This window comes from Camelus dromedarius, chromosome 9 (assembly GCF_036321535.1).
Source record: "Camelus dromedarius isolate mCamDro1 chromosome 9, mCamDro1.pat, whole genome shotgun sequence".
Lineage (NCBI taxonomy): Eukaryota > Metazoa > Chordata > Mammalia > Artiodactyla > Camelidae > Camelus > Camelus dromedarius.
In genome coordinates this window covers 68,519,308-68,544,686 of record NC_087444.1, presented here as the reverse complement: position 1 = coordinate 68,544,686, position 25,379 = coordinate 68,519,308, and the positions used below count along the sequence as shown (strand labels likewise).

General features: G+C 51.2%; 2 protein-coding genes across 2 annotated transcripts in view; one reads left to right on the top strand and one right to left on the bottom strand.

Annotated features, from left to right (window-relative positions):
* Positions 1–13: 13 nt before the first annotated feature.
* PAF1 (PAF1 homolog, Paf1/RNA polymerase II complex component) lies at positions 14–4,759 on the top strand. Its single transcript, XM_010985167.3, has 14 exons — positions 14–334; positions 859–888; positions 987–1,079; positions 1,393–1,514; positions 1,607–1,673; positions 1,761–1,862; positions 1,939–2,044; positions 2,128–2,196; positions 2,280–2,383; positions 2,470–2,586; positions 2,687–2,815; positions 3,818–3,923; positions 4,034–4,124; positions 4,202–4,759. The coding sequence occupies exons 1-14, from the start codon at positions 288–290 to the stop codon at positions 4,615–4,617; spliced, it is 1,599 nt and encodes a 532-aa protein (XP_010983469.1). The 5' UTR covers positions 14–287; the 3' UTR covers positions 4,618–4,759.
* Positions 3,479–25,379, bottom strand: part of SAMD4B (sterile alpha motif domain containing 4B) — a 37,176-nt gene continuing 15,275 nt past the window's right edge. The window contains exons 3-13 of the mRNA XM_031458677.2: positions 18,432–18,902; positions 13,795–14,034; positions 13,142–13,251; positions 12,891–12,977; positions 11,795–12,137; positions 10,963–11,048; positions 10,341–10,459; positions 9,489–9,687; positions 9,174–9,297; positions 7,309–7,392; positions 3,479–7,098 (exon numbers count right to left, since the gene is read on the bottom strand). Of these exons, the coding sequence (XP_031314537.1) occupies positions 7,070–7,098; positions 7,309–7,392; positions 9,174–9,297; positions 9,489–9,687; positions 10,341–10,459; positions 10,963–11,048; positions 11,795–12,137; positions 12,891–12,977; positions 13,142–13,251; positions 13,795–14,034; positions 18,432–18,902 (1,892 nt within the window). The 3' untranslated portion in view covers positions 3,479–7,069. The remainder of the gene's footprint in view (positions 7,099–7,308; positions 7,393–9,173; positions 9,298–9,488; positions 9,688–10,340; positions 10,460–10,962; positions 11,049–11,794; positions 12,138–12,890; positions 12,978–13,141; positions 13,252–13,794; positions 14,035–18,431; positions 18,903–25,379) is intronic.

Sequence of the window (25,379 nt, the reverse complement as noted above, 5' to 3'; positions counted from 1 at the left end):
AAGGCCTCACGGCGTGAGGCGACCTGCGGTCTTCAGCGTCTTGGCGGCAGTTGGTGGAGCCGGACCTGGGAGTCAGTTCGTGGCGCTGCTTGCGCGTTTACCTGAATACTAAGTATTGCTCGTGTTACTGGAACTCTTCTCACCAGTACACCTTACTCTGACCCTATCCCTGAGGAGAGCGGCGCCAGCCCGAGCCTTGCCTCGGATTGGTCGTCCGGCACGCCCCTTTGCGTTTTCTTGTACTTTTTTTAAGGCTCTCGTCTAGGGCTGCTGTTTTTTTCATCGTCATGGCGCCCACCATTCAGACCCAGGCCCAGCGTGAGGATGGTCACAGGTAGGCACCAGGCCTCCTGGCTGTATCGCTCTTCTGTAGGTCTGTACAGGTTATGGCTAGTCGGGAGGGTCGGGCGTGGATATTGGCCTGCAGTATCACCAGCCCTTCCCCCAGGTCTGTTCGTGAGCTCATGTAGCAGGTTCCTTCGGTCAAGTTCCCAAGGTGTTGCCTCACTTCTCCCTTTGCCATGAAGTTCCGGGATTAGGCCCTTGGAGACTTTACCCAGGAGGGATTTTTAATTCCTTTAGACAAGCATTTGGAGATCCTTTTCCCAAAAACAATTGAGTACATGACTCTTTATTAAAGCAGTTGAAGACATCTCCTTCCTAAGGAACTGAATACGGCTTCATTCGTTAAAGCATTTAGGGACGCTGTTTCCGAAGGGAGCCGAATACTTGGCGCTGTCCACTAAAGCACTTTGGAGCACACCCACTCCCTCTTTAAAAAGCTTGGAAAAGTGCCCTTCGCTCTCCCGTCAATCTCTCCATCTTTTTTCATTTCAATGCCTCTCTTTTTCTCACCAGGCCAAATTCCCACCGGACTCTGCCTGAGCGGTAAGCACCACTGGGTTTTCCCAGGAGAGGTGGGCCAGTAGGGTTTGGGAGCAGAGGTGGGGCAGTAGGGGCAGGGTTTTGAGCCACTGTGTTCCCAGGTCTGGAGTGGTCTGCCGAGTCAAGTACTGCAACAGCCTCCCTGACATCCCCTTCGACCCCAAGTTCATCACCTACCCCTTTGACCAGAACAGGTGAGACTGAGATGGGAGTTAGGGAAACAACTCACTTAGAATATGAGTTCCTTGAGGGCAAGGACTGCGTATCTTGTTGACTGTTCAGGGTCTAGAACAGCATCTAGCACATAGTAATAGGTGCTCCATAACTGTTAACGAGACAAGCAGTATCCAACTTTCTTCCCACTGGAGATTTGCTAGCCTTCTGACTCCAACACGGGGGACATTCCATTCTGAGTTCCTCCCTGGAGAAGCTTAGCCTCTGGGGAGCAGGGATATGAGGGGCAAAGCTGGAATCAGGAAACCATAGAGGGCATGCTTCTCCACCCAGGTTTGTCCAGTACAAAGCGACTTCTTTGGAAAAACAGCACAAACATGATCTCCTGACTGAGCCAGACCTGGGAGTTACCATTGACCTCATCAACCCTGACACCTACCGCATTGACCCCAATGGTATGTGGGGAGGCACGGGGGGCCTGCTGTAGGTCAGCAGAGACCAGGCCTGGGCTGCCTCATAGTCCTCCTCTCCCCTTGCTCTTTTCTAGTACTCCTAGATCCAGCTGATGAGAAGCTTTTAGAAGAGGAGATTCAGGCCCCCACCAGCTCCAAGAGGTGAGGGAGTGCTGAGTGGGGACACGGGACTGGCTGTGATGAGAGGAGGGCAGTGGGGTCCTGAGGTGCCCGATCCTCTCACTCCAGATCCCAGCAGCATGCAAAGGTGGTGCCGTGGATGCGGAAGACAGAGTACATCTCCACTGAGTTCAATCGTTATGGCATTTCCAATGAGAAGCCTGAGGTCAAGTAAGTTGTTGTGGGTAGGGAGGGGAGATTTCAAGTGTGTCCAGTGGCCCCTAAAGGCCTTTCTCTTCCTCCCTAGGATTGGGGTTTCTGTGAAGCAGCAGTTCACTGAGGAAGAAATATACAAAGACAGGGATAGCCAGATCACAGCTATTGAGAAAACTTTTGAGGATGCCCAGAAATCGGTAATTGAGGGACTGGGATCGGGGGAGGCAAAGATATGGCTCCAGAGTGCTTTTACTTCTCACCCTGTTTTTGCCCCTGCCAGATCTCCCAGCATTACAGCAAGCCCCGAGTGACACCAGTGGAGGTCATGCCTGTCTTCCCAGATTTCAAGGTCAGACCCAGGGCAGGAGGCAGAGGGATAGCCTGCCATCTCTGCCTGTCCTAGTCTTAACTCCAGTGTCCTCCATCCCGCAGATGTGGATCAACCCGTGTGCTCAGGTAATCTTTGATTCAGACCCAGCTCCCAAGGACACAAGTGGTGCAGCTGCATTGGAAATGATGTCTCAGGCCATGATCAGGTAAGTGGCCCTGCTGCCCACCTTGGCTTGCTCCTTATTGTCACTTAGTCCTCACTCTTAACTGTTCCTCCTTTCCCCCTCACCAGGGGCATGATGGATGAGGAAGGGAACCAGTTTGTTGCTTACTTCCTACCTGTGGAAGAAACGCTGAAGAAACGAAAACGGGACCAGGAGGAGGAGATGGATTATGCACCAGATGACGTGTATGTGGGTTGGGGTTAAGTTTTGGATCCTGAGAAGTGTGTCTCCTTTTTCTCTCTTGTAGGGAAGACATGGGGCTGACTCTTTCCCCTTCATCCTCAGGTATGACTACAAGATTGCCCGGGAGTACAACTGGAATGTGAAGAACAAGGCTAGCAAGGGCTACGAGGAAAACTACTTCTTCATCTTCCGAGAGGGTGATGGGGTTTACTACAATGAACTGGAGACCAGGTACTCAGCTCAGTCCTACCTCACTCAGATTAGCTTGGGCTTCTGCTTCAGAATTAGGACCCTGGGGTATGCAAGAGCCAACTTGGAGGTCATTTGTACCTAAGGACTTGTCACGTGCATTTGTAAGAGCAGAAGCACATTCACGCATGTGGGCTAGGCCTGGTTCTAACATAAGAACCCAGAAAGAAAATCTTTACCTAACACTGGGAATATTTAGAGCTTTCATGTAGGGTGGATAGCCAAGTTTTCTCTGATGTTAAAAAGAGACTTCACGTGAAAGTAAACACAGCCAAAATATAGTGATACATAGAATCGGTGTGAGTATTTTAAACAAAACACTAGGTACACATTCAAAAATGTGAACCCCCAAACTGTTCCCTGATGACTAAAAGTTTAGTGCTGTACTGGGACTTTTGGTGTAAAGGTTAGAAAGGTGACCTTGAGTTTCTGTTTAAAGCAGCGATCACAAATGCTGATCCCATAAGCCCGGCAAGAAATGTAAAAGGCGGCACAGTGGGGCTCTTGGGGTCTAGGTTACCTGTAGAGCTCTTGGCAGCTTCCAAGGGGCACCATGACCCAAGCCCAGCAAAGGGCTCAACCCATTGCTGCTATGCTGGGGTGGGGGTGGGGGTGGGGGGCGGGAGGCAGGCAACAAAAGCCCAGTGGGGTCAGATTTATATTTTCCAAAAGCCAGAAATCCATATTCTGTTTTTAAGTATAGGTAACTAATTCACATTAAAATCTCTTTGTTTATACACGTTAAGTGCATATGTACAGGACATACATATGCACGAATATAAAGTACAGGGCAACCAAACTGATAACTTAGAAGCTATCATTCCTCCTGTCCTCTGCTCCCAACCCCGAAGTTCAGTTACCCTTATTCAATCGTATTTATTCTCGTCTAAGCACAGATGCATAAAAACAAGTTAGATGAGATTCCCCACTGGGGGTCTTTAACTGAATCTTCCATACCCCTACTCCTCAACTCCACCACTGCAGGGTCCGCCTGAGCAAGCGCCGGGCCAAGGCTGGGGTTCAGTCGGGTACCAACGCCCTGCTTGTGGTCAAACACCGGGACATGAATGAGAAGGAATTAGAAGCACAGGTAATAAGCAGCACTGACCCAGGGCACCCATGGGGAGGGTAGTAGTTGGTGAGGAGAGGGACAGGAGCTGGGCAGAACACCTTTCTTCCCCTCAACTCTGCTGCTTCCAGGAGGCACGGAAAGCTCAGCTGGAGAACCACGAACCCGAGGAGGAAGAGGAAGAGGAAATGGAGACAGAAGAGAAAGAAGCTGGGGGCTCAGGTATAGCTGGACAGTCCAAACTCTGGGAGCCCTGGGAGGATGGGAAACTGGGTCTCACTTCTCCTTGTCCTGCACAGATGAGGAACGAGAGAAGGGCAGCAGCAGTGAGAAGGAAGGCAGTGAAGATGAGCACTCAGGCAGTGAGAGTGAACGGGAGGAGGGTGACAGGGATGAGGCAAGTGACAAGAGTGGCAGCGCTGAAGATGAAAGCAGTGAGGATGAGGCCCGGGCTGCCAGAGACAAAGAGGAGATCTTCGGCAGTGATGCTGACTCTGAGGACGACGCTGACTCTGATGATGAGGACAGAGGACGGGCCCGTGGCAGTGATAATGATTCAGACAGCGGCAGCGATGGGGGTGGCCAGCAGAGCCGGAGCCACAGCCGGAGCCGGAGCGCCAGTCCCTTCCCCAGTGGCAGTGAGCATTCTGCTCAGGAGGATGGCAGTGAAGCTGCAGCTTCTGATTCTAGTGAAGCTGACAGTGACAGTGACTGAGTCCCAGGGCCTTCAGGGCTGGTACAGACACAATTATTACGTGCAGAAAGGCACTTTTCGAGTGGTCTATTTTCAAGCCTTTTGCTTTGTTTCCCTCTTCCTTCTCCAAACCTTTGCTGTTAATAAAGCCAACTTCTCTTTACTTCCCCTCCCAGGCCAATGGTCTCCTTCTGCCTTCCCACCCCCCAGGTGCTTAAGGCACAGAAGCAAAGGCCACAGAGGCAGGGCCACTACGTTTTCCATGAAATGTAGCATAACAAAGGTCAGAATCCTTTTTGTTTGTTTGTTTTTTTTTCCAAAATAAGCCCAGACCAATAAACAAGTGAAACTCCAACAAATAAGTCTTCTCCAACAGTGAGAAAAACTATACAGTTACTCAAAGCTGATTCTGCCAGTGGGGCTGGGGATAGAAGGGTGAAATCATGGCAGAGGGGCCAGGGGGCAGGGAGGGGTGGGAGCGGATCAGGGTCCTGCCCATCAGAGTGAGGCCGCCTGCGTCCTGCACACTCTGCTGTCAGGTGGGGGGAGGGGGGCAGCTCTTGCCTCCCATTGTGTGTGGGGGTGTCCCTCACCACCTCCCAGTGCCAGGCAGACCCAGCTCACCCTGATGGGTAGTGAACAAGACAGGACTGGCTGGGAGGAGGTGAGGGTCTCTAAGAGGGACACCCTGCTGATACCAAACGAGGTGGCCCCTGTCCATCCCACTTCCCCGGGCTAAGAGGAGGACTGGAGAAGCCCTGGGAGTTGGAGGGGAATGAGCAAAGGCACAGAAACATGGAGGAGCCGGGATGGGGGACTTGCATAGGTTGATGAGTGTGCAAGAGGTACATAAATAAACCTGACACCCCACCCAGCCCGGCACTGGGAGAGGAGGTGGGGACCTAGAGCAGGTCCCCAGGGCCACCCTGCCCCCTGGCTTCCTCCCTCTCCTGGGCTTAGAGCTGAGGGAGGTCCAGACCAGGACAGGGGCAAGAAGTTCTGGGGAATGGGGGGAGAGTGCAGGGAGGGCGGTGGTTTTAAAATTTTTTTTTTTGGTTTTTTGTTTTTTCCCAACATTTTGTATCTTTAATAACATACACAATGGTTACCAGCCATATTCATAACAAAAGTTATTCATAAAATGTATCTAAAAATAACATTTTTTTTCCTTTTCGGTGTGAAAAGCTTGAGAATGTCCCAGTGGGGGAGGGGAGGTTAAGGGGAAAGTTGGGGGGAGGAATAGGGGACCCTGGCTTCTCCACAGCCTGAACCCCCAAATCCCCTTCCCTCCACCTGGGCCCTAGCACAACCCCTCAGTAGGAACAGGGATCAGAGGGTCTGTGTAACTCCAGGGCTGGGACGAATCTCTGGGTTATGACATAGTGTTCCACTTAAGTGAGGTCATGGCAGAATGGCGGGGGATGGTGGGGGGAAGGTTGAAAGAAAAGGGAGTGGGAGTGGGGAAAGAAACCAAAAACCATCCCCTTTCCCTTATTCCTTACCCCCAAGTCTTTTCAGCAACCAGACCTGAGAGTGGAGAAGGGTTTGTGTTGGTGGGGGAAGGGGATGTTAAGGCAACAGACTTCCTGACCTCACTGGCTGCCCTGGCTCCCCGCCTTCAACCTCTGCATCTAGGGAGCCAGGGCTGGGGGTAAGTGGGGAAGGGCTAGGGGGTATGAAGGAGGGGGCTCTGCCCTCTCCTCTTGTAAAATTTAGGCTCCCCCTGCCACTTTCTTGGCTCAGAGAGAGGCCTGGGGATTCTAAAAATGAGAGGGAATGATTAGAGAGAAAAACCGTTAAGAACTATATAAATATGTATCTTAAATAGGCCTAAGAAATTAATTGTAGAGAACCTCTGATAAACAGGGCAAGAGGAGGTGAGTGAGAGGAGGGTGGCTCCTGTCCTGGGGAATGATGGGAATGGGGAAGGAGAAGTGGGTGGGAAGGAGGGGAGGAGAGGGAGAGAGGGAGAGAGAGGGAGGGAGGGAGAGAGATAGGCAGACACCCTCCTCCCCTCACCTGCCTTCTCAGCTCCTCTCTGACATTCAGGAGAGCAGGCTATGGACCCTGCTGTTCTCTCCCTAAATGTCAGATGGTTCTGAGCAAGCCCCACAAGATGGTGGGTCAGTGAGTCTCTAGAGGAGACTGTTTCCTTGGGAGGGGCAGGTGGCCGGTGGTTTGGAGGAGGCAGGGGTGGGATGGGGCCTGGTGGGGGATGAAAGAGGGAAGGAGAGGCAGGCAGGCTGCCCCCTATCCCTGCTCCCTGGGCCTCAGCAGAGATCCCTCAACGGGCCTGGGAGTGAGCAAGGCATGTGCCAATGTTAAACAAAAGTTAAAAGGGTGATAGAGTAGAAAAATATTAGAATGTATAGCTGAGCCAGCCCACCCTCTTCCTGTTGCAGAGAAGCCCGTTGGGGGTTGGCCCCCGCCCGCCGCCCGGGGAGACTATGGGTGCGCTGGGCTGTGGGTCCCGTCAGATGGTGGAAGTTTTGTCTGTCCCATCTGTGGTAAGAAAGGGAGGGAGGGAGGAAGATCAGCAGCTGGCAGGAGGCCCAAGAAAAAGCGCTCAGGTAGCCTGTCATCCCAGTCAGGCCCTCCCTGGAGTCCAGCCTCCCCTAGGGACCCCTCAGGATGACTCTGAGTTGCTCAGTTCAGAGATGGAGACGCTGCCGGGTAGGTGGGAGCTGGGTCAGGGAAAGAGGAAATGCTCACCACCCAAGGCGTGTTCTGTCATGCTCAGACACAGAGACTCCAGAGTGGGATTGATCTCCAGGTCAGGCCCAGGGACCGGGCAGTCTGGGTAGGAGAAAGGAGAATGGAAGCAGTAAGGACTAGATGGATGAAGAGCAGAGATGTGAAGACAAAGGCTTGAATGAGGGAGAGGCTGAGGGGCACGAAAGGGAAAGGGAGAGAGAGAAGAGACAAAAGGCAAGAGATGGAAACAGCAGAATGTGAGACATGCGCACACTCGGATGGAAGGTATGGCTGGGCAGAGATGAAGGACAGAGAGAGGCCTGGGTGTGTCACAAAGCAGGCAGATGACAAGGACAGAGGCTTGGTGACACAGAGAAAACCTGACCTGCAGACAAAGGAAGCGATGAAAAGCAGGGGGAGCTGCCTGGAGGCCACACGTTCACTGCACGTTCCCTCTGGCACAGTCTAGGCAGCTGCCCTGAGCACTGGGCAGCCCTATGCTCCCTGATGACCTGCTCTGTACCTGGTGCAGAAGCTTCATTAGAACCCTTCCCACCCCACATGGACTTGCTCCTCTGGGCAGGATGTGCCTGAAGCAGACCTGCCAGGTGGGGCGAATGTGGACAGCAGCCATGGGGCTTGTCCTCATACTACCTCTCAAAGGGCCTCCTATTCAGCCCACCAGACCCCTGGGTAGCCCTAACCCCATCTACTGCTTAAAACCCTTCCTGGGCTCCTCACTGCTTTGAGAGGAATGCTGATCTTTTTATGTGGGTATAGAAGATCTTGCTCTCACCCTCCAACCTCACCTCTCACCACGTCTCCTCTGAATCCTGATCTCAGACCATGTTAGACCATCTACTTGTCTCTCCTTAATGAAAAAAATTTTTGACCTTGGGCAAGTCACCTCACTGAGACTCAGACTCATCACTAATAAGATGGGAATAGAATCAGTGCCCTCACATGTGCAGTTGGGAGGATTTTTCAACAGTGCAGGAAAGCTGTCTGACACACAGTCCAGCACACAGCATACCAATAAAAAGAACTGGTCTAATTTTTCACTCCTGTAGTTCATCAATCCAGTCATTTAACATCATTTACAGATGTCTACCATATGCCAAGCCCTGTGCTAGAATGAACATGACTAACAGGGTCTTCTGCCTCCCAGAGATAGCAGTCTACATAATCTCATAAATTAAGAATCCCTAGTGATTTGGCTGTTTGTGACATTAAGAGCTTAGGGTCAAAGGCAAATCCAAGTTCTCTCCCCTTTCCAGACCAGCCTTATCTGCCTCTGCAGCCTCAGCACCCAGCAGGAGGCCTGGCACAGGAAGTCACCTCTGTCTCATTGAGCAATGCAGGGCTAACACTTCTCTAACCTCTCCTTTGCCCACTTTGCCCTCATTCTGATCTCCCATCTCTAGGCTGGTCTGTGAGCAGAGAGAAAACAGCCCTTTCACTTCCAACAACCTTTAGTATAGAATCTGACCCAAGAGCTGAAGTCTACTTCTGAAGCATGCCAGTGGACTGACAGGCAGGGCTCCCCTCCAAAGAAAACTCACTTTGTCTCATCCCCTCTACCCCTTCCAAGCTGAGTACTTAATGATCCTTGAAAGAGATGGTGACAGAGACAAAAACACTAAGATTATGACACAGGGAGGGAGGTAGAGATAGGGCGGCGGGAATCAGGGATGCGAAGATTGGGGGCCAGGGGGAGAGGGAGAAGGGAGGAAGGTGGGGATGTGTGGGATGAACACAATGAGCTGAAGAGAGAGAAACACACACACACAACACATGCAAGGGATAGTTCGTACAAGACCCAGAACAGAAAAGAAAGGCCAGCTAGGGGTGTTGAGGCAGAGTCCCAAGGGTGGGCACCTTACCTGGAGGGAACATGAGAATGGCCTGGGGCGATGAGTGGACTGGGAGCGAGTGGGTGCGCTGCACAGAGCTGCGGCTCTGGCTGGGCATGCTGTTGCTGCCTCCGGGGTTGGCGAACCACAGGTTCTGCATGGCCATGGGAGACAGAGAGAGCAGGGGGTGAGTGGGGAAGAGGCCCAGACTTAGAGTGGTAGAGTTGGCAAGGGAGTCCTCTTCCCTCTAAACTGGGCCCAGACACAAAGACAAGGACACACACATCTCAGGCACCACCACCCCAAAACCAGATGTGCCAGGCCCTCTCCTTCCAACCGGCTCACCTGTCGGCCCTGGCCCCCAAGGCTGGGGCTGGTGAGGGCATGTCGGGGGGAGATACCCCCAATGCCCGAGGGGCTCAGAAGGCCCATCCTACCAGGCGGAAGGGCCCGCGGAGGCATTGGGAACTGTCGCTGGGTCCGCCGGGCCACTCCCATCCCCACAGAGCCAGCTATGGGGAGTGAGTTGGAGCCAAATGCCCAGCTGTGAGAGAGCAGAAGGCAGGGTGTCAGTTTAGGTGGATGGGCCCCATCTCTTACTCATCTACCCCTATAACCCTCATGCGCGGGACAGAACACAGATCTACTCTGTCCAAGTCCCTGCACAGTACGTTCTGTCTCCTCCTGCCCCAAGGGCACTCCCAGGATGGAGACGGGGAGTGTACAAAGGTTTCCTAGAGTCCAATCAAAGCAGCTCTCCTAACTTTAGTTCTTAATATTTCTGTTATTTGAGAAGGGACTTCAGAGCACTCTGCACACAGGTGAGAACAAGGGACAGGCAAGGGGCGGCTATCAGGACATGCACTGGTTTTGCCAACTCAGCACTCTATTCTAGTGGTAGGAACACCCTGATTTTGTTTTCTTTTCTTTCTTTAAAAAAAATTTATTCAAGGTCTTCAGAGAGCAACATCCAGACTCCAGATCCAGCTGCCAGTAAGACCCTATTATGCTGTGGGTATTGGACACCCTGATTTTCTTATGGGAAAGTCTTCACTGGGTGACTTGTATAAGGTCACCCAGCGACTGAATGAACAGAACCAATTCCCAGCCCATAACACAATCACCCCTCTAAGCACTATCTGTTAACCAACAAGGGTGTAGGGAAGGAAGGTCCCTGTGCCCTGGCCGCCTGCCCACCCTTTCTGTTGCCGGTAGTTCTGCATCTCTAGTGCGGCTTTGCGCGGGAAGGTCCGGAGGAGCTTCAGCACTTGCTGTTTCCAGGACAGCAGCCGTTTCTTCTGCGTCTCGGTGAAAGCCTAGAATCAGCGGGGGAAGGGGTGTGTGTGTGTGCTTCTTGCAGATCTGCTTTCTATCCATTTGCTCAAATATTTATCAACTGCCTGCCCTGTGCTGGGCAATGCTGGGACAAAGAGGTGACCTGTGCTCACAGAGCCTACAGTTTAGTTGGGGAGAAGACACATACACAATCATAACTGTGCTAAGTGCTGTGAGGAGAAGCATAGGAGGCATAAGAAACCTGATGTTATGAGGGCCGGTGAAGACATCCCTGAGATACAAACATCTGAACTGAGAGCTGAGGGACCAGTAGGAGGGAGGGGGGCTCAGCCTTCAGAGAAGATTATGTTTGAATCTGAGAAGGAGAGCTCAGGGCATCCACTGAACACAACATGGGGGCGATGAGGGCTGGAGAGGTGGGCGGGGCCAGCCAGGCAGGACACTGTTGGCCACATAAGGAATGTTGGTCTTGAGAGTGACTGGGCAGCCCTTCCCCTCTTGGAAGCCCTAGAGAAGGCCTTACCTCATGACTCAGGCACTTCTCGATGAGCTGGAGGTAACTGGTGATATTCTCCTCGTCTGGTCGGGACACCAGCAGCTGGGTGCACACTTGGGGACACGGGAAAGGGCAAGAGGTTAGCCCCCAGCATGCCCTCTGCCATGTTCCAGCTTCCCCAGCCACAGCTGGATGGCACAAAGAGTGGGTCAGGAAACTCATGCTCGATAAGTTAAGTACTAGCTATGTGCCAAGCATTGTACCTGGCTTATCATGAGACTATATAAAGTGCCAGTCATAGTGCCTGGCATAAGGCAGATACGAAGTCAATGACACCTTTTCTCCTTTTAACTCTTGCAACAGTCTCATCAGTGTAGGCATTTTTAGACTGAGGAGCCTGAGGCTCAGAGGGGTTGAGTCACTTGTCCCAGGTCACACAGCTGAAAGAATACAGACCCACGTGTAAAGTTGCCTATGCCATGCTGCTTTAAGAAAGGCCAAGCCCATTAAGAGCTTCACCATACCCAGCCGGTGGACTTCAGTTCCCTTTGAAAGAACCAATAGATTTGCCTTATCTGTTCATTCTTTACTATATGCAGTTTCACTAACACCCTGACTCATCTTCTGCTCAGGATAGAGACACTTTTGAGGGTAAGGGCTGTCTCCTACCATCAGCTTGGACATACCTGAGGGCAGGGGCCTTGTCATCCTTAGTCTTAACCATTCTCTGCAGTGCTCTAGTCCCCAGGGTACTTTAAAAAGCTCTGCTCCCATCATTTAAATTAGATTTGACCCTTGATGCCTGGGTTCACTTGGCTCCCTGCCCCAGAATTTCCTATTGGGCCCTGTATGATCTCACCTTTGCCCATCACCCGTGTAAACTGGCTGGGGATGTCTCCGTCGGCGACGGGAGCTGGGGCTGGCTCACTACCATCAGTGGAAGCTGGAGCTGGTGGAGCAGGGTAGCTCTCTGCAGCTGGAGGGTCCTTGGCCTCACTGCCCTTGTCTGTGCTGGGGTGAGCCAGGGGAGGCTCAGCACCTGGCAGCGGTGGCTCCCCCCGGCCCCCATCCTTGACAGCAGGGGTGGTGGCAGCGGCAGCAGCCACAGTGGCCTGGAGGACACTGTAGGCTTTGATGGGGGTGATGATGATCTGCTGCAGCTCCTGCAGAGCGTTTCGCAGATTCCCGCCTTCCAGCACATCCTGAGTGGGGAGGACACAGCCCAGGTCACATGCCAGCCCTCACAGCTATGTATAATGACTACAAAAGCAGGGTCAGACAGCCCTTGGAGAAAGCTGGCAGGACCCTGTGTTCCAGCACATAGAGAAGGCAGGTAAGGGCACTGTCAGAGCACACACATATACAGACACACATCTGTACACACACATTATCTCTTCTCCCCTTCATGGTGGAATCCCATGGAGCCCAGGAGAAGGTAGGCTAATGCTGGGGCCTCAAGGTCCCACCGAGGATGGAACCAGATTCAGATCCAGAGATATGGACCGAGACTGGGGCTGGGAGGAGAGGGTAAAAATCAGAAGGCAAGTGGGAAGGAAAGGGAAAAAGGAATGCAGATCAAGGCAGGTATGGAAGGAGAGTGAGTGGACGACAAAGAGAGGAAATGGAAAGATCATGCACATAGAGGAGACACTCTGTTCTACAAGAAAGAGCAGACAGAAATAGAAAAGTGCAATAGAAAAGAAGTGATTGAATCAACAGACAGATTCTGCAGATACACACCAGGAGAGACAGGGAGAAGAGCGCCTTATCTTAGCCACAGGCAAGTGAGCCCTGTGATCCGACTGACTTGCACTTGGTCCCCAGAGCCTGGCTCCCTAGGGCTGGGGAGGCCCTAAGGGGAGGCCACATGGGCAGCAAGACTGACCCAGAGCCTTCAGCCACTGGTACCGCTGAGCAGCCAGCTGGCCTTGGAGACGGGGATACCCGGTCCTCACCTTCTCTAGGGATTTGAGAACGCTCTGCCTCTCTCGCAACTTCTGGATACTCAGGGCTATCTTGTGGCGGGCACCTTTGGTGACATTCTGTGGTAGGAGCAGAAGGGGAGAGGGAGCTGGAAATGGGAGGTTGAGGTACTTGGGGTGCCCCAACAAGGCCCAAAGAGATGGAAAAGGTTTGTTTGGGCTGCAAGGGTAATGTCAAAATGGTGCTGCCCCCAACCCTGCCCTAATGGTCCCCTTAGCGTCACCTGAGACTCCAAGTGCTGCTCAGTCAGTGTCATCATCTCCTCGTAGCTCATCTGTGAGAAGAGGGCCGCATACTTGTGCAAGCGGAGGCTCTTGAGCCATGAGGGCACATCTGCAGAAAGGGAGGGAGGGCAGAAGGTCAGGAGTCTGGTCCTGGTGACAGCTGTGGGGAAAGACCAGGCATAAGCCACAGACAGCCTTAAAAGCTGAAGTAAATTGGAAGAGGGTATGGAAAAGCCAAGTGTCCATAAGCTGCTAATTCTTCTGCCCAGTCAGACCCTTCCAGGTGGCCTTCCCTGACCAGGACACCCGACCCTTCTGAGCTGCTCAGTTGGATATGTACTAAGATGACCTCTGATGTTTTTACAAGTATTCCTGGAAACTCTGTTCCATCAGTTACCTCTGTGTCCTGGCTTTCTTCTCAGACTGGGGTGTCTGAGGGCAGGGGCTTCTCTCCGATCAGACTGGGGCTTGTGAGGGTCTCTCTGCTCAGGCTTGAGCCCTAAGTGCAGGGACTGTCTAATCGCCTTCTCTGGGGGGGAGGGGAAGAATTGAGTGGGGGAGGGACAGGAAGGCAGGGTGGCAGCTCAAGGTCCCTTTAAATTCTGCAGAAGCCTCTGGAGGAGGGTCCTAGTGCTACCCTCCCCCACTGTACCTTTCATGCCACTGCCGTCCTCCTGGAAAGTGTTCCGGCTGGAGCCCTGCTCCTCCGTCTGCTCACTGCCAGAGGAGGCCACGCTGCTCTGGGGCGAGAGGGGTGCGTGGTCTGGTGTAGTGAAAGCAGCCCGGGCCCCAAGCTCCTCTGGACTTGGCCACTCACCAGGGGCCTGGGGGCTTGTGGGGATGAGTGACATGGAGCGCTTCAGCGGGCTGGGGTGGATTTGGCAGGGGAGACCTGGCCAGAGGTGGAGAGAGAGGCAAGAGGTCAGACTTGGGGATCTGATCACAGGAGACCATGCCCCCACCCCCTCTCCCCGGGCAGTGCTATGGATGGCAGCTCAGCTGTAGAATCCAACAAGGGGAAAGGACCCTGGGGTCTGAGGGGAATTGCCCACCAGGTACTGATGGTTCCCTCATTTCCCCACACCCAACTGGTCAGCCAGCTGTCAGCCACTCCTCTGAACTCTCCATTTTCTCTGCTAGCACGCTGGACCAAGTCACTGGTATCCCTAGTAGGAGTTACTGCCACAGCCTCCTCATCGGTTTCTTGCCTTTGTTCTTGCCCCATATAGTCTATTCACCTCACAGCAGCCACATGGATCCTTCTTAAAATGCAAATCTGACCCAGTCAGTCCCTGATTAGATCCTACCTATAGCTTCCCTTCACACTGAGAATGAAATTCAAACTTTTCCACACACAGGTCCCTGTAGGCCCTGGGCCCTGCTTATCTCTGGCTTCTCACTGACCTCTCATCTCCCGTAGCTTACCCTTTTGGTTCAAGCCTTTCTAGCCTTTGCCCACCCCCACCCCCAATTTGTTCCTGAACACTCAATCTTGTTCCAGCCTCAGGACTTCTGCACTTGCTCCTCCTTCTTATCCTCCTGATCTTAGCAGTTGGCTCCTCCAGGTCTCATCTCAGGCAAGTATCACCTCTTCTGAGGCCTTCCCTGAACCCTCAATAGTAAGCAGCTGCCCCCCAACCAACCCTGGTTACTCTATCACATTACTGTGTCTTACCTTTCTTACAGCACCTATCACAACTTCAAGTGACCTTATCAATTATCTGTTCACTTGTTTATTAACTGTACGTTCCTACAAGATCTGTGACAGCAGGGACCTGTCCTGTCTTAAACATCATTGTGTCCTTAGTCACCACAGTGGAGCCTTGATGACAAGAGGTTCTTCATAACTACTTGTAAAGCAATGAATGAAGGACATAAAGTGCTTCCTCAACACCTCTGTTATTGGGCTCTATCACCTCCAAATGACTTTTTTCTGTACTGAGCCCGAATCAGGGTGAATCCAGGCCCTCTTCCGCAGGATGTTTCACATCCTCCATCCATCCCATTCTGGAGACAGGAAAGGGGATCCAAATTGATTTTTAACCATTCTCAGGACAGGGCAGGTTCCCAGGAACTTCTAGACCTTTACATGTGCTACTCCCTCTCCTGAGCACACCATTCTTCCACCCTTATCTGCCAGCCATGCTCGCCTTCCTCCTGGCTCAAGTATGTCCTCTTCTGTGACTCCTTCCTCTGTGTTCCCTGGGCCCGTGTGCTGCTACCTCAAGCCCAGCACTTACTACCCCGTTCACTAGCCTGCTTCACTAGACTCTGGGCTTGTGTAGGATGGCAGCAAGCCTACTCAATCATTTCTGCATCCCCTGACGAGGGCATGATACACAGGAGTGCCCAAAGTTTCACGGAGTCCAAAAGGAGGGGACCCACCATCCTAAGGGTGCCTCTGAGCTTGACATAGGAAATCTAGAAGTATCTCAAGTCAAAGAAAGAAAAAGAAATAAGCCAAAGAAACCTCACCTTGAGTAGGTGAGAACACCGAGGCCCAGGGAACAGAAGTCCTTTGCCCCAGTTCCCATAGAGTTTGGAGGCAGAGACAGAAGAACCCCCACCTTGTTTCTGATGGAAAGGCTGGGATTCCTGCCAGTGCTACACTGATACTCAACCCTGGAAGGACGACCAGCCTGGGTATAGGCCCCAAAGCATCTTCCCTTATCTGTGACAGTACCTATGCTCCTAGCCAGGAAGTCACCTGAGGGACAAGGTAGTGCACTGACCTACCCACTAAGGACACCCTCCACCCCTATCTGTGACCTCTAGGGTTCTTCTGCATGGGGCTCCTCCCAAGGCTCTGGACTCCCAGAAGAAGATGGCACCTTCTGAGTCCTGAGGGAGTGGGGAACCCTCAACACAGGCCTTTTTTGGCCTGTCTTGGTGCCCCTGGCCTCCTCCTTCCTCCCTTTTCAGTCAAGGGGGCAGGCAAGGCTGAGAGGGCAGGAAGTTATCCTGATTGGAATGACTGTGCAGTTCCTGAGGAGCCCTGCTTGACCCTGCACTGGGGTAGAGGTTGGCCACTGCATGAGAACTATAAAAACAGGAATGCTGGTCAGAGATCCAGGGCCTCACACTCTCCAAGAAACCCTGGTCTGTCCTTGGCAGCACCCCAAACCCACCCTGCCTGCCCTTACAGGCCAATCCTTGCTCCCCACTCAAAAATATTTTAATGGCTTCCTGTTTCCTGCAACTGCTTAAAATTGAAATTGGAAAGCTTCATCCCAGCCTTCAAGGCCCCCAGAATGTGGCCCTAACATACTGAGATCTGAGAATCAAGCAGACCTGAGTTCAAATTCTGGCTCTGCCATCTATTAACTTCATGATCCTCGGCAAGTCACTTCATTTTCTCCCTCTGCCTCCATTTCCACATGAAGTCCTTGGCACAGGGGCAGGCACATGGTAAACATGAATATTTGCTACTGCTATTACTCATTTGAATCCCTGCACCTCTTTATCCCAGCCAGACTTGTCTGCATACTGTCCCCTCCTATTTGCCACCCCTATGCCTTCAATTCATGCTATGTCCTCTACCTGGAATGCCCAACTCCCTTCTCTCTTCTGGTTCAAATCCCCTATCCGACATTATTCCAGCGTGGTCTTTTAAAAGCTACTGTCCCCATCATGGAAGGGAAGAAATGAATGGGCACCCTGCATGGATGACCCGTCCTCTTGATGAGGTCTGAGCATCTTCAGGAAGGTGACTTTTAGATGGAGGCAGTGTAGCAGAGTAGTAAAGAACATGAGCTGTGGATCCAGACTGCCTGGATTTAAATTCTGGCTACACCACCATGGGCAAGTGACTTTTCTGTGACTCAACCAATGAATTTACAGGTATAAACCTCTCGGAACAGCTACTGGCAAAGATTAAACACTGAATATATTTTAGTTAGAATTATCATTATTAATACATCCTCCCAACCTGGACTCAGGAACTGTCATGCTCCAAGACTGGAAAACAAGGTCCAAGACACTTTGGGTTGGAACTAAAAGTTCCTGGAAATGCCCCTCTATTCCACTATCTTCCCTGATTCTTGCCAGCATCCGTGAGGGAGGCAGGTGACCAGGACATCCATATTCAACTGGGGAAAAAATGAAGCTCAGGGGTAACTGATGTGTACCTGGTGCAACACAGCTAGGTACCAAAGACCCAGGGTTCACACCAACCACTGGCACAGATGACATTTCACGGCCACCCTCTCCCTCTCCTGGCCTGCTTTAACCAGTACCTGCTGAAGGGGGCTGGCTACCCTGAGGTTAAATCTTGGAAACCCCTTGCCTTGAATAAGTCATGTCACCTTACTAAGCCTTGGAAATGCCACTCTCCCTTATCCTGTTCACTTCAACAACTCACTGCAATACCAGCTCCTCCTGCTCACCCCAGTCTTTGGGGGTGCTTACTAAGCCCTTTTGAGACCACTTAGTTAGGACGATAGCATACTGGACAGAGGCAAACGCTGGCATCAGATTGCCTGGGTCCAAACCTTGGCCAGTTCCACCACTTGTTCTGTGACCTTGAATACATGACTTCACCTCTTTGAGTCTCGGTGCTCTCATCTGTAGAATGGGACTAATGATATGGCTGTGATGAGGATTAAATGAGATCATGTCTGGAAAGTGCTTATAAAAGAGTACCCAACACAGTCAGTGCTCAACAATGTTACCTACTATTATTAATGCCTTGTAGCATGCGTTACATCTTTATATGAACAGGCTTACAAATATACATTTCTCAGAAATGAGGCTGTAAGCTGGGGCCAGTTACAAAAATCTGGAATGTCTGAGCTGGAAGGGACCTCAAATTATGGTGATCAACTCAAAGCCTTCAGAGGCCAGGCAGGTATTACACATGCCCAGAGTGTGGTGGTAGGGGCAGAAGCTGACTGGGACACATGTGCAGGGTCTAAAGGTAGTGACCAATATTCAACTCCATCTTATCATTGTCACCAGGAACACAGGCCTTGAGTTGTCAGATCTTTTGAATTTTCAAGAGAAGCTGAAATCTGGATTTTTAGGGGAAAATTCCCAACTCCTTATATTGGCAAATTTATTGAAAAGCGCAACAAAATGAAACCAAAGTTTTGTTGAGTTTGAGCTCAATAAAACATATCTGCAGATCAGAAATAACTCTGGGAATGCCACTTCACAACCTCTGCACTGCCTCACAAAACTGAGGCCCAGAGAGGTTATGTGACTTGCTCAGGGCCACAGAGCGAGTAAACAGAGAACCCAGTCTGACCCTTTTCAAGTAAGCACGGCCTCCCAGGACTCCCACCTCCTCACCTGCGTTTGCGTTGCTCCCAATACTGTTGATGGCTGGCGGCACTGAGCTGGGTGGATGGAAGGGCACGTGTCCATTTTCCCGGGGTGGCTTGTCCTGCCAGCCTGGCCCTGCCTCCCCGGGGCCCAGCTCTGCAGGGCCTCCCCACTCATCTGAGCCCTGGCGCGAGTGGTAGGTAGGCTCAGGTCGGGTGCGGAAGCTGCCAGCCAGACGCTCTTCCAAGTGGCTTAGCCAGAGGGCCAGCGCATTGCGGTCCTCCAGTGTGGTGGCTGGGTGGATGAGGGCATAGGAGAGCAGTTGGCGGCTCTCCTCGATGAAGGCATTGCTCTCGATTGAGTAGGCCAGCACTTTCTGCAGCAGCCTCATGTACTCCGACTTGGCTTCCGTGTTGCCTGGCTGAAGCAGGGGCAGGTGGGACAGCAGGAGGGACACCACCTTTTCTTTGGACTCCTGCTGCCACTGGCTGACGATGGCTGCAGAGAGAACAAGAGGGAATGTCAGGGGAACAAGGGTGGGGGACTACTATAAAACTAGGAGAGGTCCCTACAGCCTGTTCCCTCAGTTCCAATCTCCTTTCCCTTCCCCTTTCATGACCACGACCTTGTCCCTCATATAGGTGATATCTACACACTCACCCTGCTTTCAGAGTAATTTTTTCTGGTTCTACCACTCCTACTCTCAGAAACCTGCTGTGGCTCCTAATCAGCCCAACTTGCTACTCCGGAATCTGAGCTCCTCCTGCTGCCCCCAGGCCTGTTCTTGCTATCCCCACTTCATCTTCATGACCTCTACCCCCTTGCCCCTGACAATCAAAAAAGCTGCTTTTCTGACTTGGAGGACAATGGAATACAGTGGTTAAAAACTTGGGCTCTGGAATCAGATGGTCTGGACTCCTCAGCTTACTAGCTGGACCTGAACCTCACAGAGTACTGGTGTCCTCACCTGAAAAATTCTGAAGATAGTTAACATTACCCAATTTAAAGTGTTGCTCTGAGATTGAATGAGTTAACAGAGAATGGGAAGTGGCTTGGCATACAGAACATGTTTAATAAATGCTTTCTGTTGCTTTTTAAACGGGACACTCAGCCTTTAGTCTCCCCTTCCAATTCATCCCATACACCCAGATGGATTTATCTTCCTAAAGCACACCAGGATATCTTGTTCCTGACCAGAAGCTTACAGTGGCAACCAGCACCAACAGTCTCAAGTTCAAGAGCTCCTAGTCCAACATCACCTTCACTTTCAGGGCACCCCTCCATCTCCATTCCTCCAGATAAAGACTCAGTTTAGGACACTCCCATCTTTCCCAGGGCTCTCTCCATGACATATTCATCCAAGCTTCCACACGCAGGCTGAGATTCAACGCTTTAGCCTGCAACAGTCTCCTTCCTCCTATCCAAATTCTAAGTCTTTTACAGACTGCCTAAATCCAGCCTCCTCCAGAAAGCCTTCCCTGGCTACTCCATGTCATGAGGATCTGGTGACCTCTCCTTTATATCCCATGGTCTGAGGGCTTGTCTGTCCTGTGAAGATGAGTGAAGTTTCTTCTCTCTACCCAGAAGTCAGCTCCCCAAGAGTAAGGCCCCAAGCAGGCCACACAATGGTGGCCTTGGGAAGGAACTGTTACAGGTCCGACTGTCCTTCCTGAAAACCTGTTACCACTTCCATGACTAGCTCAGTGGAGTGAAGGATGGCAGGTTATACTGATGGGGCAAGGGAAAAGGACAGAAATATCAACACTTGAGAAAAGAAACAACCATCAAGGACTGAGGCCAACTCTGCCCTCACTCTTGGGCCACCGAGCTCTTATCTGTAGCAAAGGTGATGATTTTCAAACACCTAACAAAGGAATTCTGAGAGGTGAGCTACTGGGCTATTTGTGAGGTCCTGGAAAGGGACAAAGGACCTGACTCTAACCAAACAGAACTAGGACTCCAGAGAGGTGGATGAGGAAAAGGAACTGGGAGAGATATCGCTATGTCTCTCCTCTCCTACTTATTGATTATGTGACTCTGGGCAAATGTGATCACTTCACTGAGCTCTACTTTCTCTATCTGTAAAGTGGGGCTCAGAATCATTCCTACCTGGCATGGTTGCTACAAGACCATGGCACAAAGTAATAAGTACTGGGTAAACATCAGCTATCACTCCTAACACCATGGTTATTATATCTTACAGTGGCTCCTTCCTTTCAAATACCTACAGATTCTAAAGGCACAAGCCAACTCTTGGACCAGGAAACACAGAGGCTGTGAATGAGCATATACATAAGGAGAGCCTCAGAATTCCAGGCATCTGGATTTCAAGCAAGCCCTGATCTAGACCCCTCTGCCTCTGATGGTGTTTCAATCCAACTTCCTTAAGACTTAACATTCGAAGGACCTCTGGTATCCTCTGCCCACACTATAGGTGAGACACCTGGCCACTGGGAGCCTTGCATAAGCACCTGAGAAATACCTTTTTCACACATCTCTTTCTCTTAAGGACCTGTTTGGAAATCTATGGCCTGGGAATTCACATAAATTTCTAATTCTTACATCTGTAGCTCTAAGAAAATAAATCACATACAACTCCCAACTCCTGGCCATATTTTCTTGGCCTGGGCTTCACTGTCCCAAGCTTCTAGGCATTCATCTATTTGTCCAGAGTCATCAATTTGTGCAATGCCCATAGTACTAGCCAAAATAGAACTAGTAGTAATACTACACAATAGTAATAACGAGCATTTACTATGTATAGATACATGCTAAGAACATGATCATTTTTTATCCTCACTTCAACCCTGTTTTTTTAGCACCCCCATTTTGCAGATGAGGAAATAGATCTGGGAAGGTGAAGTCACTAACCCAAAGTAACAGAGCCAAGATCTGAACCCAGGTCTGTCTGCCTCCAGAATTGGGAAAAACTTTTAGCCACAATCCTCTATTCTCTCTCCAATGCCACGTATCTTCTTCCTCAGTCCCTGGCTTTCCAGATCCCTTTGAGGACCTGCCGCTCAAGGCTAGGAAGCTTGATCCTCTCCATTCATATTCTCCTAAACCAGCTCCTCACGACCACAAAGCTGTCTCTTAGGTCATCTCTGTATCTAAAGAGCTTCCCATGGTGGGACAATCCTTCCTGACTTCAGGAAGCCTTCACCTTTCACGCTGTCCCACCTCCATATGTCACTGGATCACATGGGAAGGAATTCACTGGTACCCCATTTCCCTGACTTAGTCCCTGAGTTTTCAGTTCTTGATGAGAAGGAAGAAGAAATATAGTGTTTAGATTAGGGACAGAAACTCAAGGACTTGCACCCCAGCTGTATCGTGCAGTTGCCTCGGCAATATGTTTCCTCCTTTGTAAAAGAGGGATTGCAGGGCTGCTGAGAGGATTTAGGCAGACAATGCATGTAAAACACCTGACAGAGTCTGCCCACAGTAAGCACTCAGTATGTGATTCAATGATTGGTGTTTTTCTCCCTTCCCCTCCAGCAGAGTCGACTACCCCTTTAGCCCTACCCTGATGCCCTCAATCGCTGTTGTTTTGGCCTTGCAGGGTAGCTCTGGGACATAGAGAAGCCTTGTCTAGTCCCTCCCCCACCCCAGAGTACTGCCAGGACCCCAGGGCTAAGGGACACAGCTTCTCCTCTGGTACTGCCAGGGGATGTGACAGAATAGCCCCAAGGACTGGGCTCAATGAAGGACCTTGTTCTACTGTAGAGAAAGGGGAGAGTTTGGGACGAATGGAGGCTGACCCTAGGAAAATGTGTGTTCATGTATCTGTGAGGTGGTGTGCTGGGGAGGGCGGGCCTCCATGATTGGGAAGCATCAGTGAGCACTAGAATTGGTCCAAGGAATCTGCACAGCCTCAGTCCCCTTGGGGTGAGCCCAGCTGGGGCTGCAGATGATGGGTGGGGATGGAACTTCTAGTTTCCTGCCCAGATTAGAAAAGTCTGGCCCAGAGTTGAGGCACAGCAGAGGCCCAATGAATACCTGCACAATTGAACCCAGATGGTCTCCTGGAAGGTAGTGGTGTCTGTGTGTGTCCTCTCTAGGATCCCTTGACCTCAGGTCACCCTGTCTTATATTCTAGCAGAGCATACCGAGTAAGCGCACAAGTCAGCAGGCAAATTTGCCTGGATTCAAAATCCAGCTCTGCCTCCACGACCTAGGTCAATATAACTGTGGGCCAGTCCTTTAACCTCTCTGAGCCTTGGTCTCCTCTTTTGTACACTGGGGATAGTAAAAGCCCCTACGGCACAGTTAGTTGTAAAGATTCAATAAGAGAATCCTGCAAAGCACCTGACATGTGTTAAGCCCTCCACGAATTCTAACTATTATTGTCCTTGTTCCTGGTTTAAGATCTAGAGCCCACGCTATTTCAGGGCTGGAGGGAAGAATTCACATAGGGCACATCTGGGCCTCCCCCTGCAGATTACCGACAGGGGTGGGGAATTTTATGCAGTTGTTTACCAAAAACAGACACATCTCCAGTTCCTCTGAGCTAGAGACACAACAAGCAATGATGAAATTCTGGAGGTGGGCGGGTGGGGGACGGGACTGGGGAATGCCGTGACGCCAGTGACTGCTTCTCACCAAGCTGCAAACCTGGACTCCAGAGAGGACGAGGGAGACTGCGAATATGAGTGCTCTCCTTGGCCAGGTGACCAGAGTTAAGTGGGTCATGACCCTGGGTCCTGGCAAGTCACAGGAGCCAATATATACCTTGGAGACTGCCATAAGAGCAAACCCATTTTTATGTGCTGGGCTGTTGCAACAAGTGTGGCAGCCTCAGGCACCAGTCAGAGGGGCTGGGGTTTGGCTCCAAACATGCCCTTCTATGCCTCATCCCAGCTCGCACAAACAGGGGAGGGCTGGGGGCTCACATTTTTGTTTGATGAACTATGTCAGTAGAGCTTGGAAGGGGAGGGTGGAGGCATCAGAGTTGAGCTCGGGTGACTCACTGAGACACAGCACCCTCTTGACCTCAGTTTCCCCACCCAGATTCAGTAAGCCAGAGAGGGAGGCTTAAACCTGCTGGATACAGGGACTCTGACTCAGAGGATAGGAGGAGGGAAGAAATGCAGGAAATGTGGTTCAGGAAGCTATAGGACCAGGGAGGCAAGGGGATTTCAGCTTCCCTGACTCCACCCTTCTGGCCCACATCAGCATCAAGAAGGGAAGAAGAGGGTTAGGATTACTGTTAGAGCTCCAAGCAGGCAGGGAAGGCACTGAGAGAAGGAACGGGGATAATGACGAAGGGAAACCTGTGGCTTCTCTTTTCCTGTTCCAGTGACCCTTGGGGTGTTGCTTTTCTGTTCCCAGGTGTTGTCTCAGATTTGGCTTCTATGCAGCTAACACTGGCTGCCTGGGCTGGGGGACTTCGCTACCCTCTCTGAGCTGCTTCAGAGGAATGGACAGCACAGACCAGAGCCCTCTTCCACACCCCAACTTTCCACTCACAGTAGATCACAGGACAGTACCCTCACCACCTTCCTGGCCCACTCAGAACCAATGTTAGCATCATGACCAGTACTTCTCCACTGGATCAACACACGAGCCAAACAGCTTAAAAAACACCAGAATCTCTGGAGATAGGACCCAAACCTCAGATTCTTTTCATAAAGTGATTCTGACATGAAGCCAGGGTTGGGACCCACTCACCTAGATCGAGCCCTCTGCACTCAATGCTCTTTCTGAGGAGATGGGCAGGTGGGCAGCTCTGACCCAGACTCAAATCTGAGCCCAGGGTCTCCCTGGGAGAACTGAAGGAAGGAGCAGTTGGGTGGGTGGGACATGGAGTACAAACCCAGAAAAAGACAAAGGATCTGCCTCACTGTTCAGCCCTCCTGGCCTGAAGGGATCTGAAAAGCTGAAGAAGAGCTTCAGATCCTGTATCAGGCAACTCTTATCCAGGAATTGGTTGACCAACTAAGATTCAGTCTGTGGGTAAGTGTACATCTTGGTGGGGAGGAGACAGAGATTCTCTGAGGGACCAATCCTATAAAATACTAAGAATTATTCCTATAGAAGAATGTGCTGGGACCCCTAACAAAGAAAGTAATATGCTTGGCTGTGGCTCTGCCTTCTTTGGTGCATTATTTCAGAGCCCAGAAGGCACTTAGAGAGTATCTAGAACAATCTCCTCACTGTCTAGATGTGAATCCTAGGACCCAAGAGGGACAGGGCTGGCCCAGGTCACAAGAGGTGTTAGTGGCAGAGCTGGATCTAGAACTCCCGGGTGTCCCATGACAAATGAATCATTTAGCAGAGCATCATCTCTCAAGCTGCCTGGTCAGCAGAAGAACCTGGGTGCTCATTACCAGGCCTCTCCTCTCAGGATTCTGATTTGGTGGGTATGGGCTGGGGGCCCAGGAATCTGACTTTCTCTCACCAGGTGATTCTGACGACGCAAAATGGGGTAACACAACGGGACGGGAAAGCCATAATAAACAGAAGAGTTAAAATGGAGGATGCAGAACTCCTCCCACAAGGCAAGCCCCCAAGCCCAGGAAACAGCTCCTTTCTTCACAAGTAAGACAGGGCGGCTGCTCTACTTGAGGGTAGGAATGAGACAGGAGACATAGGCCTCCTTAGTCTTGGAGCCCACATGTCTACTAGGGAAGAGGCATTCAAGGCCCTACAGAATTAACCTTTGTGATCACTTCCCTCTCCAGCCATACTTTACTCTAATCCTGGCAGGCTTCCTACTGATTCTGGAACATATTGCGACTCTCCCTCTCTTCCCCCTTTCTAAGTTTTCCCTAACTCTCCATCCACCTAAGTATCAGCTTGCTTTATTCTCACCATCTGACATGGGGCTGTAGCTAAAGACCTTGATTCATATATTCATTCATTAGTCAAGTCATTCCACAGCAATTCTCAAAGACAGGCCTTACCCCCAATATCTAATGCAAACCATCTGGGATGGTCCTCAGTATAAAGTGTACCAAGTCTTTGAAGGGCAAT